General features: G+C 41.1%; 1 protein-coding gene across 3 annotated transcripts in view; it reads right to left on the bottom strand.

Moving 5' to 3' along the window:
* Window positions 1–343: 343 nt before the first annotated feature.
* TCP11L1 (t-complex 11 like 1) overlaps window positions 344–18,942 on the bottom strand; it is a 55,707-nt gene continuing 37,108 nt past the window's right edge. For all 3 annotated transcript variants that reach the window (XM_036891799.2, XM_036891800.2, XM_057507536.1), the window contains 4 exons: window positions 18,723–18,919; window positions 15,442–15,623; window positions 14,220–14,392; window positions 344–4,208 (listed from right to left, as the gene is read on the bottom strand). In XM_036891799.2, the coding sequence (XP_036747694.2) occupies window positions 4,006–4,208; window positions 14,220–14,392; window positions 15,442–15,623; window positions 18,723–18,919 (755 nt within the window). In that variant the 3' untranslated portion in view covers window positions 344–4,005. The remainder of the gene's footprint in view (window positions 4,209–14,219; window positions 14,393–15,441; window positions 15,624–18,722; window positions 18,920–18,942) is intronic.

Below are 18,942 nucleotides of genomic sequence, written 5' to 3'. Positions count from 1 at the left end.
ATGGTGAAATCTGACTTGCAACTATCTCCAGACACATCTAGTTTCAAAATTAAATAAGTGACACTCCAACAACCAGGCTTACGCATTAGTTCTGGTTCTTAGATTCACAAGGCAATACAGTCACATATGATGGAAACCCACATAAGGCGAATTTTAAGTAAAATTCTGCCTGTTTAGGTCTCTGCTGCTTATTTTCTAGGATTCCAGTTATTTCTGAAAGTATAGAGCTTATTACACCTTACAGGTTTTCACCTTCCCCATTCCATGAAGCTGCTTTGAATACTATGAATAAAAAGGCCATCCATTAAAATACAAAATGCAATATAAGTACACAGTTGCAAACATCATTGTAGTTCTTTATTTAGATATGTCTTCAATGAGATAGTGCCATTAAATATGAATTTCACCACCCATCACCATCATTCATCCATTCATTTGTGCACTCATGCATTCATTTAGTTCAAATAACAGAGTTGGAGGTAGGGAGAAACCACTGGGGCCGAAGGAAATGTTGGGAGATAAGCAATTGCAGCTCTAGTCAGAAGAGATGATGAGAGAACAGTTTTGGGACAGAAGAAAAACCTTCCATATAGGTCTGTAAAACACATTTGACTGAAGGGAGGCTGGACAGCAAAAGTTGAATCTATCATCATAACAAACGTGCACCTACAGAGGGTTATATGCTCTCCTTTGTTGTTTATAAAGCAATTTATAGTCCCTTCCCATGTACAAAGCACTATATCCATTATCAAATTTAATCCTCACAAGAAGTGTGAGTTGGTAGTGTTCCCATTTTACAGATGAAAACAACTAAGGCCTGAGGGAGACTGGGCCAATATCATACAACCAGAAAAAGGCAACAGAAGAAAGGCTGTAGCCCAGATCTAAATCAGGAGCTCTGTGCACAATCCTTCTGCAGCCTCAAGTTATTCAAGTCAGGTTTAGCACAGAATATCAGAATCAGAAAGGAACTTAAAGGTCAAGTCCTTTCATTTCATAGGTGTTGGAAATAGGTCCTGATTTGTTCTGTACATGACAGAAATGAGATCAGAACTTTGGTTTCTTGAATGCTCTCAGTCTTTTCACTGTAACACCCTGCCTAAAGTGAAAAGAAATACAATTAAAAGAATATATATATATATATATATAAATCAGGCCATGCCAGAAGATCACTGGAAATTAAACAGTGAATAACTTATTCCCTCTGAAACTCAGCAGAAAAGTTCATGGCAGCAACACCTTTCTATTCCCAGGAATTTTAAGGCTTTGGGGAAACTAAAATAAGCACCTCCACAAAAACAAAACTGCTGAAGAATCCATGTAGAATTGTCAGCCAGTATGTGTACATTACATGCCTTATAATGTCAAACTTACTAATAACTTTTCTTCACAAAGAAATAGTTCTTATATACCTGTTTGCTACATTTAATCAGTAAAACATATCAGTGTGGTTCTTGCCTGAAATATATTTATAATTGGGTTATATGGTTACATAAACAATCACATTTTACAGCTGCTTTAAGAGTAATGACATTTTATAAAAATGCCTAGGCTGTGAATCCATGCACGCATCCACCCAACAGAGAGCTGACAGAGTAGCAGTTACTGCTGTCATTCATTCATTCATTCATTCAACTATCAAAGCTAACAGACTTGCTGCTACTGACCTTTCAAGGTATTCAATTCTATCCATGTGTAATGAAATTCTGCCAAATAAACTTAGCACTTTCATAAAAGAAACTTGTTTTCACAAACCTATTAGACAGGAAATCCTGTCAAATCCAATCAATATGCAGTACACAGAACCAATTCGATTCTACAGGATAATTTCTATGCCAAAGTATATTTTGTCTGGGAGGGAGAGCTGTAGTTGGGGAGTTATAAGTAGATGCTTAATAAACACTCCTGAGTGACTAAATGAACTAAATTAATTTTCCTGGCCCTTTGTGATAACCCTCTGAGATTCCAGGAAGAAAATCAGCTCATTTGTTTTTAAAGAGCAACAACAAAATGATTCAATATGAATATTGCGGTTCTGAACTTTGCCTCCTTCATTCTTGGCTTTTGCCACTTGCAGAACTCCATGAGCCGTCACTGAGGTAGTGGGGGGGCAGGGGGAGGGGCGGCCACAAGAGTCTGTGAAGCTCCCTGTTATATATGCAGCAAGATTTCAAACTGTCCAAACTTAACTGTCAATTTAGGGACCCATGAGGTGGAAAAAAAAAATCTTTCAAGAGTTAAGTCTTACAAAAGAAGGCAAAAAGAATGTATGCTGAGATTTAGGAAGAATGACTGCCAGAAGTGGTAATCCACCCTGTGTGTTTGGGGTAAAGCCCCTCTCCCTCATCCTTGGAGGGAAAAAATCCCTGAACTCTGCGGCTGAGGCAGGTGAGAGGGTGCTGCCCTAGGAGCTCTGGCTCCCCGTGTACTAATGACGTACAACCAATAAGCACAGCTGCCAGAGCGACCCGACCTCCAGAAACTATTCCAGAAGGGGCCTCACTGAATACATTACAAGAGATGTGGTTTTGTTCTTTAAAAGTTCTACTTACTAAACTTTTATTCCCTTCCAATGAAATGAGGGAAGATTTGTCCTTGAGTCTAAACTTTAATAATATGACTCTGACCACATAGTGCAGCATACATTTCTGACTGCAAGTAAAAAACACCATTAGAGAGAGCAGTTTGTAGCATGTATTTGGAGAAATCACATTCCCCCCCAATACAACCGGTCACTCCTTGGAAACCTGGTGTCACTAGACAGTCTGTGGGCTGAATGTTCCTCTGGCTGTCTCTAATCCCATCCCCACTCCAACCTAAGTCCCATCGGCTTTAATAAAGGAATTCCTTGCATTATTTCACCCCTTGCTGGCTGGTGGTTGAAGATCATTCCAAAAATTTCATGGCTCTGCTTCTAATGTAATGTCCCTGTCTAAAATACACACATGCATGTGCATGCATTTAATTTTTTTAACAGAACAGATCATCTGCGAGACCCAAGCTACCCTTCCAGTCACAGGATATTTCAGGAATTCTGGTCACTAAGGTGCCTCAAAAAACACTGCTTAAAAACCAGGTACTTTACTTATGTATTTATTTAAAAAACAACAAAACCAGGTACTTTATATGACTTCCTTATCCAATAAATAAGTGGGCTTACCCTACTTTATCTGAAAACACTTAAATCTAATTCTGGAATTCTAGTTCAACCAAAACATCTGTGGTATTGTATCAAAGTGGAATTTTTCAGCAAAAATTCCAGAATTCATCTTCTTTTATATTACACTAATATATATTTTTAAAAATATATGTATTTCCTCTTAGCTTTCAAGGCCTAGATGTCAATGGATTTCCTTTCTCTAGATCCCATAAGTAATAACTGTTATCATCCAATCTCAGGAGTAATTTTGTTTAAAAGAATAAGCTTATTTTTAAAATCAAGTAACTCTCCTCTAGAACAAAAGGTCTCTGGGGCTCTGGCTAGGCCAGGCAGGAAGAAAGCAATAAATAGAGGGGAAAAAGGCAGTAAAACTATATATAGCCCTTCCAAAAAATAGCTGGAGGGAGAGAAGTCGGGGGCTGTGACAGTGAATCCAGGCACAGTCATGGCTTAATTTCTTTTACTCTTAGGGGACTGTCAGATACTCCTGGGTATCTGAATGAAAAACTACCCAGATGACAGAAGAGAGGTCCCAGCCTCCTGGGAGAGACAGGCAGCTAAAATCATGATACAGTCAACCATTCAAAAGCTGAGTGCTACCTATGAAACACAAGATAACAAAAAGCTTTGATTTGTAAACTTTCACTCATAAATACAAACCCTCAAAATAGAATTCAGTACATTTTCAACAAGTCTTTTCAACAGTGATACATAATATTCTTCCTTTTGGAATCAGTGCTGTTAAATAGAAATGTACTAAACAGCCATTATCCAAAGGAACATTATAGTTGGGAACAGGTATTCTGAGTTGAGTGGGTAATACTGCTGCTGAGGGAACATACGTGTTAGGATCTGACAAGGATCTTACTGAGGATTTCATCATAGTAGGGACTGAAGACCATCTTGTTATAGTTGACCAGGCGAACGAATTTAATAGCAACTTCCTCCAGCTCATTTTGAACTGGACCCAATCCCCCAGGTACTGTGGGCAAAGGCTTCTGATGACCAGAGGCAAGGTAGGTTTCTAAGAAGACCAGGATGCGGGAACCTGTGATAGAAAAGAAAGCAGACGTTTCTTGTTCAGGGTGACTTTACAAACTTCTGATTATGCTTCAGTTTTTAGTTTAAACATCACCTTTTGGAAGGTCTTCCCTGACCACCCTCTGACCAGGTACCCATAGCACCTTGAACTTCTAAACATTTATCGCATTACTTCTTCCTCTTCCTTTACATGGTTAATTTCCTGAAGGTGAGAGACGTGTTTATCTTGTTCATCATTCTCGCCCAGCACCCAGCACAGGGCCTGGCATGAGATCTGGCCCCGAGCAAAACCTCACAATAAATTGGAAAGCAAGACTGAATGTGTAAATGAACAAAGGGAGACTAGAATGTTGACAGGTTCTGCTCTCAGAGGAACAAGACATACTGAAACCAACATTAGCCATTGTTGAAGATCACATAAAGCAGGAATTACAAGTTCAAAAAGGGAAAGAGAAAAAAGAAGATTCTCAGCCCTGTTGGTTTGTGATCTATCTTTTCCACATGAAAGCAGCTCATAAGCTTCCTTCTCTAATGCCTACAATGGAAGGCCATGCAGTCGTGAGCATCTGTGAGCCTGTCCCACCCTGAGGAATCATTTAGATGGATGCTTTTTAGCCCATTCCCATTACAATGCTTTTGTACTTTCCTCTGTATCCTCATCAGACAAAACAGATCTCCTGTATATCCTTAGCAGGTCACACTTCTTGAAGATTTTATTGTAAAAGCAATAGGGACATTTATATGGAACTGGATTTTTCAAACACATGCCCACCCCTGGTCCTGGGAACCCTCTCAAGTGCCAATGACTGACACCCTTGGGAATCTAATACCACACCGCCAGAGACTGTGGCCCGGCTGCGTCCTATCACCTCTGTTCCAAGGTTGACTTTGGCTGTTCCCAGAGTTGGAAGCCTCACCCAGAAGTGAAGATCCTCGTCTCATTCCTAAGTGAGGGCTGGCTTTTATCCCCATGTCTATACCTGGCTGTTACTAAACAACCATGATGGCAGGATAAGGAGCAGCTTGTTAGCCAGGGGTCTATTTATAGGTACTTTCCTGCATCTCTGCTGAGGTCTATAATATTAATCTCGATGATTCCAGGGCCCTGCAATACCTGCCAGAGGCTCCTCCCGAGTGACCCACAGATGGAACTGATGCCAATGCAGGGTTGGAAGGAAATATTTAATTTTCTAAAAACCACTCATCCACAAAACTCCTTTTTCAGAAAATATCACTTAACAATAAACAAAAAAGTCACTATTAGAAGCCATCCCGTGTCACTGGCCAAGACTTCTTCTCCAACCTGAAATCTGGTAACCACACATCACCCAGCTTTTTCCTGAAGCCTGATAATTTTTCACTATTTATGTTGAACACCTGGGTTAAAGACAAAGAAGGTGAGGAAAAAATTGTTAACACACACACAAACACACACACACAGCTCCCAGCTTTTTCCTGAAGCCTGATAATTTTTCAGTATTTATGTTGAACACCTGGGTTAAAGACAAAGAAGGTGAGGAAAAAATTATGTTAACACACACACAAACACACACACACACACACACACACACACACACACACCGAGGGAGCAAGTACAGTAAATAAACACACACACACACACACCCGAGGGAGCAAGTACAGTAAATACAACTAGACCTGATGAGGAAAAAATTATGTCACACACACACACACACACCCCCAAGGGAGCAACTACAGTGAATACAACTAGACCTGAAAACGACCTAAGGACTGCAGAATAGACTGCTTACATGTGAGGAAGAGAAGACCTCACAGAAAAGGATAAAGTGGCAGAGCTGTGGTAAAGCAGGACCTGAACCATTCCCTCATCCCAGCCCACAGGTGGGAGAAAGAGGAATGGAGCAGAGAGGAGGTAGGAGCCCAGGAACACTGCACACCTGGCCCTGGAGATCTGCTCTGGGAACACAAGTCCACACTGCATTGGGTTCTGGTGATTAGCAGAACTGGACACCAGGGACAGTTGGAATGTTCTGGGAGGCTGAGACACCAGCTGCCTATGGAAGACAGGTGTGCTTTGCTGGTCCCACTGAGACCCAACACAAGTGGCAGTTTGAAAGAGTTGCCAGCAGTGGGAGAGGTGCTATAGGGGTGAGAGCTGAACTGAGCTCTCTCCACAGGGGAAAGGGCAGGTGGAAAGCCCAGCCCTCCCTCAGTCCAACAGGAAGGGCACTCTCAGGAGCCCCTGACACTTCACCCACCTTGCCAGTGGCTCCATCCCAGTGCACCAACCTTCTCAGCCCAGCAGTGTCAGATACTGCTGCCTGGCAGGCTGAGGGAGGCTCTCCCAGCTTTCATGGCCCTCTCAACTGGGGAGGTGCCTGCAGGAGCCAGCCCTGAGTGCTCCTTCCTCCCAGCAGGTGGCCAAGCTTGGTGCTGCGCACCTTACTGCCACTAGGCAGCACCTGTGCAACTCACTGCCTCTGCACACCCTCCCACCATGGGGCTTCCTGCCTCACAACCGCATGCCCTGTGCCCTACCACTGTGCAACTTGCTGTGTGACTACCCCAATGACCCCATTGCCCTAGCAGCCCCACCCACAAGAATCCTAGCAGAGGTCACAGCTGATCACAAAAGGCCTGCTGAGGCAAACTGCCAGCCACAGGGGATGGCCAGCAGACAGACAGAAAAGCGGTCCCACAGACTGCCCACCAACAGCAACTGAGGCTCCACTGCAAAAGAGAACCAGGCACTGGAGAGAACAGTCCTGAGCTTTTGGGCACCACAGGATGCCTTCCTCATAAAGCCATTACTCTCCAGATCAGAAAGCATAGATCATCTAATACAAAGGAAGAAATACAGAAACCCTAACAAAATGAGGAGGCAGAGGAATAAGTTCCAAAAAAAACTACAGGACAAGACACCATAAAGAGGCCTAAATAAAATAGATATCACCAATCTTCCAGATAAAGATTTCAAAGTAACAGTCATAAATATGCTCACTGATCTGTGGAAAAGTATTGAAATTCTCAGGGAGGACTTCAACAAAGAGATACAAGAGATGAAAAAGAGCCACTCAGAGCTGAAGAATACAGTAACTGAAATGAAATATACAGTGGAGGGAATGAATAATAGATTGCTGTAAGTAGAGGAGACAATCAATGAGATGGAAATTAGAGAGCAGAAACACAAGAAGCTAAAGAACAGAGAGAAAAAAGGATCTCTAGGAATGAAAAAAATGGTAAGAGAGCTGTGTGACCAATCCAAATGAAACAATGATCACATATTAGGGGTATCAGAAGGAGAAGAGAGAGACAAAGGGATAGAAAGTCTCTTTGAGGAAGTAACTGTTGAAAACCTCCCCAGCCTGGGAAAGGAAATAGACACTCAGGTCATAGACCCACAGAGAGACCCTAACAAAAGGAACCCCAGGAAGACAACACTAAGACATATAATAATTAAAATGTCAAAGATTAAGGATAAGGAGTATTGAAAGAAGTCAGAGAGAAAAAGGATTACTTGTAAGGGAAACCCCATCAGTCTACCAGCAGATTTCTCAGCAGAAACTTTACAGGGCAAGAGGGAGTGGCATGAAATATTTAACGTACTGAAATAGAAGGACCTTCACCTAAGAATCTACTACCCAGGAAGATTATCATTCAAATTTGAAAAAGAGATTAAACATTTCCCAGATAAAAGGCTCAAGGAATTTATAACCATTAGTAAAAACATTAAGCCAGCATTACAGAATATTTTAAAGGGACTACTATAGATGGAAATGACCCTAAGGCTAAGTAATTTTCACTAGTGAAAATAAACCCACAGTAAAGATAGTAGACCAATTACTTACCAAGCAAGTATGAAATTAAAACAAAACAAAAACAACTATGCAAAAAAATCACTCAAGGAATACATAAAAAGTGCAGATTATAATGTCTAATACATAAATATAGAGGAGGAAGAAGAAAAAAAGAAGTACTTTAAGATTGTGTTTGAAATAGAGAAATCATAAACCTAATACAGACTGTTTATATAGTCAGGAAGCTATCCTTGAACCTTATGGTAACCACAAACCTAAAGCCTGTAATAAATACACAAAAATTTTAAAAAGAGGAATCCAATCACAACACTAAAGAAAACCATTAAATAACAAGAGAAGAGTATGAGAGAGGAAGAAAGGAACAGAGAGGAGCTATAACAACAACCAGAAAATAAAGTGTCAATAAGTACATGCTTATCAGTAATCACCTTAAATGAAAATAGACTGAATATACCAACCCAAAGACTCAGAGTGTCAGAATGGATGAAGAAACAAGACCCATCTATATGCTGCCTACAAGAGACTAATTTCAGACCCAAAGACATACACAGACTAAAAGTGAAGGGATGGAAAAAGATATTTCTTGCAAACAATAGGGAGAAAAAGCAGGAGTAGCAGTTCTTATATCAGACAAAACAGATTTCAAAACAAAGAAACAGGAGAAAAAGGACATTACATAATATCAGTCCAACAAGAGGATATAAGCATTATAAATATCTATGCACCCAACACCAGAGAACCTAAATATGTAAAACAATACTAAAAGAAGTAAAGCGGGAAACAGATTGCAACACATTAATTGTAGGAGACTTTAACACACCACTTACTTCAACAGATCAACAAGACAAGAAATAAATAAGGAAACAGAGACAATGAACAATACATTAGATCTACAGAACACTCCACCCAAAAGCAGCAGGTTACACACTTTTTTCAAGTGTACACGGGATATTCTCCAGAATAGATCACACACTAGGTCACAAAAAGCCTCAATAAATTCAAAAAGACTGAAACTGTATCAAGCAACTAATTATTCAGTCCAAATGGTATGAAAATAGAAGTAAATTACAACAAGAAAACAAAAAGGCCACAAATATATGGAGGCTAAACAACATTCTTCAAAATATCAATGGATCAATGAACAAATTAAAACAGAAATCAAGCATTACGTGGAGACAAATGAAAACAAAAATTCAACAGTACAAATCTGTGAGATGCTGCGAAAGCAGTTCTAAGTGGGAAGTACATAGGAATACAGGCCTACCTCAAGAAATAAGAATAATCCCAAATAAACAGTCTAAGCTCACAGGTAAAGAAACCAGAGAAAGAAGAACAAAGGAAACCTAAAGTTAGTAGAAGGAGGGATATAATAAAGATAAGAGCAGAAATAAATAATATAGAGAAGAATAAAACAATAGAAAAAAATCAATGAAACAAGAGCTGGTTCTTTGAGAAAACAAAATAAACCCCCAGCCAGACTTACCAAGAAAAACAAGAGCAAGTACACAAATAAACAAAATCAGAAACAAAGAAGGAATAGTCACAACAGATAACACAGAAATACAAAGAATTATTAGAGAATTCTATAAAAAATTATATGCCAACAGATTGGACAACCTAGAAGAAATGGACAAATTCCTAGAAAAATACAACTTTCAGAGACTGATGCAGGAAGAAACAGAAAATCTGAACAGACCAATTACTAGCAATGAAATTGAACCTGTAATAAAAAATTTCCCCAAAAACAAAGGTCCTGGTGATGGCTTCACAAATGATACATAAGAGCTAATACCCATCCTTAAAGCATTCCAAAAAGTAGAAGAGGAAGGAATACTGCCTAACTCATTCTATGAAGCCAGCATCACTTTAATACCAAAACCAGACAAAGACACCACACAAAAAGAAAATTACAGACCAATATCCCTGATGAACACAGATGCAAAAATCTTCAACAAAATATTAGGAAACCAAATTCAAAAATACATCAAAAAGATCATCTATCATGACCAAGTGAGATTTATTTCAGGGATGCAAGGGTGACATAGTATCTGTATATCAATATCATACACCACATTAACAAAAAGGATAAAGACTACATGATCATCTCAATAGATTCTGAGAAAGCATTTGACAAAATTCAACATTCACTCATGATAAAAACTCAACAAAATGGGTACACAGTGTACATATCTCAACATAATAAGGGCCATATATGATAAACCCACAGCTAACATCATACTCAATGGTGAAAAGCTAACAGCTTTTCCTCTAAGATCAGGAACAAGACAAGGATGTCCACTCTAACCACTTTTATTCAACATAGTACTGGAGGTCCTAGCCACAGCAATCAGACAACACAGAGAGATAAATGCATCCAATTTGGTAAGAAAGATGTTAAACTGTCACTATTTGCAGATAATAAGATTTACTTAGAAAACCCTAAAGACTCCACCAAAAAACTATTAGAGATAATCAATGGATTCAGCAAAGTTGCAAGAAACAAAATTAATGCACATAAATCTGTTATATTCCTATATACTAACAATGAACTTTATACTACATACTAACAAGCAGAAAGAAAAATGAAGAATCGAATTCCATTTACAATTGCATCAAAACGAACAAAATACCTAGGAATAAACCTAACCAAGGAGGTGAAAGACCTGTACTCTTACATGATACTCATGAGAGAAATTGAAGAAGATATAAATAAATGGAAATCTACCCCATGCTCATGGATGGGAAGAATATTGTCAAAATGCCCATCCTGCCCAAAGCAATTTACAAATTCACTGCAATCCTTGTCAAAATTCCAACAGCACTTTTCAATGAACTAGAATAGTTCTAAAAGTCACATGGAACTACAAAAGACCCCAAATAGTCAAAGCAATCCAGAGAAAGAAGAACAAAGCTGGGGGATTTAAACTCTCTGACTTTAAGCTATACTGCAAAGCTACAGTAATCAAACAGTGTGGTCCTGGCCTAAGAACAGACCCATAGAGGAAGACAGTGTAGCAGACAAGACAAAAAGGGACTCTGTGGCATCTTACTACACTGATGGTGAGTGATTGCAATGGAGTAAGGGGGGGACTCAATAATAAGGGTGAATGTAGTAACCACATTGTTTTTCTTGTGAAACTTTAGTAAGAGTGTATATCAATGATACCTTAATAAAAATAAATAAAGAAAGAAAGAACAGGCCCATAGATCAATGAAACAGAACAGAGCGCCCAGACATGAACCCACATATATATGGTCAATTAATCTACTATAAAGGAGCCATTAATACACCTTCGGGAAAAGACAGCCTCTTTATTAACTGGTGGTGTGAAAACTGGATAGCTACATGCAAGAGAATGAAACTGGATTACTGCCTAACTTCATACACAAAAGGGAACTTGAAATGGTCAAAGACCTGAAAATAAAACATGAAACCACAAAACTCTTGTAAGAAACATAGGCAAAAACATCTTGAATATAAGCATGAGCAATTTTTTCCTGGACATACCTCCTTGGGCAAGGGGAACAAAATAAAAAATGAGCAAGTGGGACTACATCAAAATAAAAAACTTTTGTATAGCAAAGGACACTATCAGCAGAACAAAAAGACAACCTATAGTATGGAAGAATATATTTGTAAACAATTCATCCGATGAGGGGCTAACACCCACAATATATAAAGAACTCATATGCCGCAACACCAAAAAACACAAATAACCCAATTAAAAAATGGGCAGAGAACCTGAACATAACGTTTCTCCAAAGAAGAAATCAGATGACCAACAGGCAAATGAAAAGATGCTTCACATCGCTAGTCATCAGATAAATGCAAATCAAAACTAGGATACGTCTCCTCACACCAGTCAGAATAACCACTATCCAAAAGACAAGAAATAACAAGTGTTGGTAGGATGTGGAGAAATGGGAATCCTTGTACACTGTTGGTGGGAATGTCAATTGTTACAACTGCTGTAGAACGCAATAAGGAGATTCCTCAAAAAAATAAAACCAGAAATACCATTTAACCAGCAATTCTACTTTTAGGAATTTACCTGAGGAAAACAAAATCCCAGACTCAAAAACATATATGCACCCCTATGTTTTTCACCACATCATTTACAATAGCCAAGATATGGAAGCAACCTAAGTGTCCTGTCCATCAGTAGATGAATGGATAAAGATGTGGTACATATACATAAAAATCATTTCTAGTCAACCATAAAAAAAGAAATCTTGCCATTTGCAGCAGCATGAATGGATCTAGAGGGTATTATGCTCAGTGAAATAAGTGAGGCAGAGAAAGTCAAATACCAGATGATTTAACCTATTTGTGGAATATAATTACAAAGCGAAACAGAAGGAACTAAACAGCAGTAGACTCACAGACACTGAGCAGTGACTGGTGGTTACCATGGGGGAGGTGCTGGGGTGGGTGAGTGTGGAGGTTGAGGTGGATAAAGGGGCACAAAACTTCTCAATCATAATATAAGTTGGTCACAGGGATGATAGTACAGCATAGAGGATATAGTCAGTGATTCTGTAACATCTTATGTTGACAGATAGTAACCACACTAATGGGGGTGAGGATTTAATAATATGGGTAAGTGTTGAATCACTGTGTTGTATATTTGAAACCAATATGAGATTGAATATCAAAGATACTTCAATAAAAAATTATGTGAAAGAAAAATGAGTTTTTAAAATTAGATAAACATTGTATTCCTTATCAATGAACAGAATTTTTCTTAATTCATACAATTCACAGTCACTGCTGTAATGATGAACATAATAGCTAGTAAAGCAATATTTTCAATAATTATAATAGTTTAAGAATAATTTAATTAATAATTTAATAATAACAACAATACGTTTTATTGAGTACTTAATATGTGCTGCCAGGTACTGTGGTGAACACCTGATATATGTTATCACCTGCCTTCCTCTCGGCAACCTTGTGAGGTTGCCGGTATTTATCCCCTTTTGTAGGGAGGAGAAAGCTCAGTGTCAAGGCACTTGGTTAAGCTCCATAGGAAGTATCTGTACAGAAAGCCTATGCCCCTAAACTAAACCAATGCTCCTCCTTTACTCTCACAGCTACCACACTCAGAACTATTCCAGCACATTGTTTGGGGGCTTCAGCACCAAGTGATTCTCTGGGACACCAGCTGGGGGTCCTATAATTTTACTCAATTTACCTGGAGATAGTGTCAGATCCCACAGGGCTCAGTCCCACAAGACTGCCCCCCCTCACTTCAGATGCCAATCCAAGTAGTTAGATCCCAGGTCACCCACAGCTTCTGTCCAACTTGGCTACAAAGCAGAGGTTCCCATGACCTCCTATCCCTTGAATTTTTGATTATTCTAATTATTTAATTAATTTTATTATTGCTAGAACCACTCACAGAACTCAGGGAAACACTTATGTTTACCGGCTTATTATATAATAAGGGATATGACAAAGGATATAAATGAACACTAGAAGAAGAGGTACATAGGGTGAGGTCTGGAAGAATCCTGAGGGAAAGGGTTCTGTCCCCAGGGAGTTGGGGTGCATCACCTGCCCAACACATGGATGTGTTCCCCAACCTGGAATCTCCAAACCCTGTACTTGATTTCTACAGAGGCTTCATCATTCAGGTACTTGCTCTATGGAGATGAAGAATAAAGCTGAAAATTCCAAGCTTCTCCCCATGGCCTGGTCTTTCTGGTGACCAGCCCCCATCCAAGTGTCCAGCAAAAGTCACTTCATTAGAACAAGACATCGCTCTCATCCAGGAAATCCCGAAGGATTTAGGAGCTCTGTCAAGACCAGGGTCAAAAACCAAGTATCAGAACAAAGATGCTCCTAGTGCTCTTATTACTTAGGAATCACAAGGGTTTAGGAGCCCACACCAGCAGCTGGGGGCAGAGACCCACAGGCATCACCTGCTATCACACACTGCTAGGGAAGGGTTTTGAACCAGGACCTGCAACCCCAAAGTCAAAGACCCAGAACAATGCTCTGTCCCTGTGGAGTTGAGGTGCACCCCCCCCCATGGGGGCTGCCTGGTCACTTGTCCAGGCCACTGGATCGTCCCCATTACACTGTTGTGATTAATCACTCTTTCCTCACTAATCGCCACTCACAATCCATCAAACCCTTCTAGTTTTCTTCCGAGTGGCCTGTCTGCCACCAGCCCATGTGAGGCACAGCCTTGCTACCTGTATTCCCCCAAACATACCCACAATCCTGCGGATGGTGTCATTGGGACTGGCCACAGCCTGGATCTGGCCCTTGAGCACCATCTCCTTGTCCGTGGTGAAGGGTGTGAGTCCACGCAGGGAAAGGCAGCAGCTCACCTCCACACAGACCTTCTCCCCAATGGTAGTCAGGGCATCCTTCAGATGGAAGGAGCTAGAAAAAGGAGGGAAAGGAGAAGCCAGGAAAGACAGGGCCTATGATCAAAGTGCACATCTACCCAGTTTGAGCAGCCCATGTCCTGGTAAGAGTCAAGATAAGCAATTCATGGGCAGACGTTTCCAAGGGAACACTTGTGACTCTCCCCTGCCCCTACCCTCTCAGGCTGCGTACACATGACTCAGGATTCTCTCTCTCTCTCTGCTAAAAAGGAGAGTGGGAAGGGGAGAGCTCAGACTACCAAACCAACAACTCAAAACCCAACTTCCTGCTAGCATCTGTGTGGTGAAACTAGCCTGGACCTGAGTCAGGACTATCTTAAATACCTCTGGAGCAATGTACAAGAAATCAGAATGTTGGTTTGTGTACATGCAACAGCAAAATTCCTCCAATTTGTAAGGATGAGAATGTTTGGGGACATTCCCCTTGCAGAATCCTCTGAACTGGACCTTGTCAGATACAGTGTTTATTTAGAACCATTCAAAAATATTCTATATGCTGCAAACCACAGAGCTCGTGAATCTTACTTCGGTGCAGGAGCCGTTACAGCAGCTAGCCTCACACAAGTGCGAATTAGCGCTGATCAAGAAAACCATCCATGTATACCCAGTACAAAATGTCCATGAGGAATGAGCAAAGGACAGGAAACTTTTATCCCATGCAACTTGGGAGGAATACAGCCTGTTTCTTATATGACCTTTCCCCAGGGCTGTGTTGTGAAATAAAAATAGAATAGAAATATCAGGATGTACTAAGCATGGTTAGGGTAAGTTGCACTTTGTGAAGTTTTTATTTCAGTTACATATGTCTAAATGTGTATTAGGTCACAACAGAAAATGAACTTCTTAGTATGGGTTCGGGTCACAAACATTTGAAAGTCACTATCGTAGAGCCTCGTGAACCCTAGGGTATGACCCTGAATAAATTCCACCCCATTCCTCTCAGCTCCTAGAGAGTGGCCCCCAATTCTGGCTTATGCTGGGAGAGACACATCCCAGGGTCACCTGCTGACCCCCATCCCTCCACTGAAGATCCGTGCCACTTACGGCAGATGCATATCTGTCAGCAGAATCTCCACAATCATCTTGAGTTTCTCAGCGAAGTCGGCCTGGCTGGAAATTCCAGGGGCTGCCATGCTGAACGTGACCAGCAACACAGCCCCCAGGATGGTCAGCTGCTCCAGCCGGAGCTGAAATTCTTGGAAGCGGGACTGGTCCATCAAAACTGTCTGCAATGAATACAATGGGAATCATCCCTGAGCGTAGATTCGGGCTGGCCAGCAGAGGGCAGTGGAGCCACAGCCCCACAAAAGCCTCCGAAGTTTCGCTCAGGACTTTTCTAGTCTTTCAGAGCCACAAGGGGTCAGGTGCGAATTATCCCTCCATCTCAGAGACCCTTCTTAGGCAGCAGCAGCACACGTATTAAGAACGTGAGGCCGACTGGGTGTGAACCAGACTCCAGCATTTAAGAGTGGCAGAGCCTCTCAGTGAAATAAGCCAGGTAGAGAAAAATATCATGATTTCACTTATTTGTGGAATACAAAAAACAAAGCGAAACAGAAGGAACAAAACAGCAGTAGACTCATAGACACTGAGAAGGGACTGAGAATAGACCACAGGGGAGGGAAGGTGAGGGTGATAAAGGGGCACAAAATTCTCAATCACAATGTAGGTTGGTCAAGGGGATAGTAGTACAACACAGAGGATAGAGCCAGGGATTCTGTAACATCTTTCTAAGTTGATAGATAGTAGCTATACTAGTGGGGGTGAGGATTTAATAATATGAGTAACTGTTGAACCACTGTGTTGTATACTTGAAAATAAAATAAGACCATGTATCAATAATAATAAAAAAAAAGAGTGGCATAGCCACATGCAAATTTCTTCAACTCTCTGAGCCCTACACAAAACAGGGATTCCTCCTTTATAGGACTGTTTTAAAAATGAAAAAAAGACCATGGGTATAAAGCGGCTGGCAGATCCAACACACAATAAATGGTTCTATCATTAGACAGGAAAGAGTAATGAGGTAGACAGCAGGGCTGACCATCTCACCCCAGTAATCGTTTTAAAACTGAAAACTCTCAAGCCCTGTGACCCCCACCACCACCCCCTGTCCTGTACAAGGCAGCCAGCCGCCTCTCCAGAGCACCAGAGGGAAGGAGGGGAGAAACTCCTTGCGGGCAGAACCTATGCTTATCCACCTGGGCATCCCGTCTGTCCCCGCAGAGGAGGTGCTCAAGAATCGGTAAGTGAATAAAGAAAGAGAAGCAGTACATAGAAAAGGCAGAGTGACAGAAACCACCCAGGCCGCCTAGAAAGCAATCCATGAGTGAATTTCTGTGACTGCTTTCCTCACGTTAAAGACACCCCGGCCCGACCAGGCCAAACGCCCCTGTGAGGGATGAGGAAAGAGCAGTAGGAAGGCTGTGGGGGTTATGACTTCTGATCTGAGTTTTTATAGGTGCATCAAATAAACTTTTAAGGACCAGTCTTGCTATAAGAAACTGCCACAACAAATCAAGACATTAACAATTTGGGGTCTTAGCCCAAAATTCTTCTGAGGAAGTATAAAAACCATCTTTGAAGATTCAGCTCCCCTATCTGAACAGAGATGCTTCAACAGACTTGTCATCAGCCTCTCTTTTTGCTTCACTTTGTTACACGGCAGAGTCCTCGCTTTCTGGCCTCCCACAGTAGGCAGCACTTGAGTTTAGGGTGCAAAAGATTTCCAAGGATCAATTCTGGGAGAAGACATCTGTCCTCAGCACCATCTTCCACACTTTTTTTTTTTAAAGAAATTCAGGATGAGAAATGCCCTCCAGGAAAAGACACACCACTACTCAGAAAGAAACTTCTCCCCACTCCGTAAATCAACACCTTCTTTAGAGCCTCTGCTGGCACAAAAAAAAGAACTCAGAGGCAAGAGCTGAAACCTTAGGCTTACAACATCTTGAAAGGAAAAATAAGGAGCTTAATGAGAAAGATACTTAGAGTGGCAGGATTTGAGGGTAAAGATAAGAAGCTGGAGTGCCCTCACAAAAGAGGGGCCAGTCTACACACCAAAGCAGCTCTTTGCAGACAGAACAGGGGAACCCCGTGTTAGTCATCTCCTTAAAGGGCTGCTGCAATTGGAAATGCTTACTGTGAAAAACACAGAAAGAAAAAAAAATATTGTTCCACATGGAAGGGGAAGAAGTTTAAATAAAACAGAAAAGCAACATCACTGTGATGGTTTCAATCAAGAGGAGTAAAAGCAGGAGAGCTCAGCAGCACAGACTGTAAACTCCATTCACTGCTGGTGGGATTGAAAAATGATGCAGCTGCTTTGGGACAGTTTGGTGGTTCGTCAAAATGTTAAACTTGGAGCCACCACATGACCCAGCAATTCTAATCCTAAATACATACCCAGGAGTACTGAAAACACACGTCCACACAAAAACCTGTACACAACCGTTTAGTGTAGCGTAATTCACAATAAGCCAAAAGTGGAAAGAACAGAAAGAACCAAATGTGCAACAATGGACAGATGAATATGTGGTATGGTCACTCAGTAAAACACTCTGCAGCCTGAAGAGGAAACGCTGAGCCACGCTGCAGACTGGATGAACCCTGAAGACACTCTACCAAGTGAAATAAGCCTGACACAAAGGACAGATGCTGTCATTCCACTCACATGAGGTCTTGAGAGTCAAATTCAGAGAGAGAGTGGAGTGGCGATTGCCAGAGGCGGGCGGGAGGGAGGAATGAGTTAGTGTTTAGAGGGTACAGAATTTCAATTTGTGAGGAAGAGAAGTTTTGGAGAGGGATGGTGGCGATGGCTACACAACGAAGTGAATGTGCTTACTACTACTGAACTGTACACTTAAAAATGGTAAATTTTATGTATTTTTTTTATTGTGGTAAAATATACAACTAAAAAAGAAAAGGAATGAAGTGCTGATACATGCCACAATGAATGAATATTATGCTTAGTGAAAGAAGTCAGACAAAAGGCCTCTACTGCATGATTCTATTTATATGAAATGTGCAGAACAGACAGATGCATGGATCCAGAGAGACAGAAGGTAGATCAGTAGTGACCAGGGGGTGGCATCAGGGAGGAAAGGGTGGCGACTGTTAATGGGTTTTGTGGTGATGAAAATGTTCTGAAATTAAATAGTTGTAATGGTTGTATTCCATTGTAAATATTCCAAAAACCACAGAATTGTACAATTTAAAAAGGGAAATTTTCTGGTACGTGTATTATATCATAACAAAACTATTACTGTTTAAAAGTTCAGCAGCACAAAAAGAAATGAGCAGTTCTACTGCTCTGGAGCACCTACTTCAGGGAAAGGTCTCCGGAGATGGTCCCATTTCAGAAGCTTCAGGTACGCATGATTCTGAACAGCAGCAGGACTCGGCACGGGACTGCCCGCACAGTCCGTGGCCTCTCCCCCAGCTGGCAGGGCATTTTTATACTTCTCTTTCATAAGGTCATCTGCTGCTTCTTCCAGCCACTGGGTGACGAAGTCCAGGGAATCTGTGAAAAACAAAGCTGCACAG

The sequence above is a fragment of the Manis pentadactyla genome, chromosome 9 (genome assembly GCF_030020395.1).
Source record: "Manis pentadactyla isolate mManPen7 chromosome 9, mManPen7.hap1, whole genome shotgun sequence".
NCBI lineage: Eukaryota > Metazoa > Chordata > Mammalia > Pholidota > Manidae > Manis > Manis pentadactyla.
This window is presented reverse-complemented; position numbering and strand designations above follow the sequence as displayed.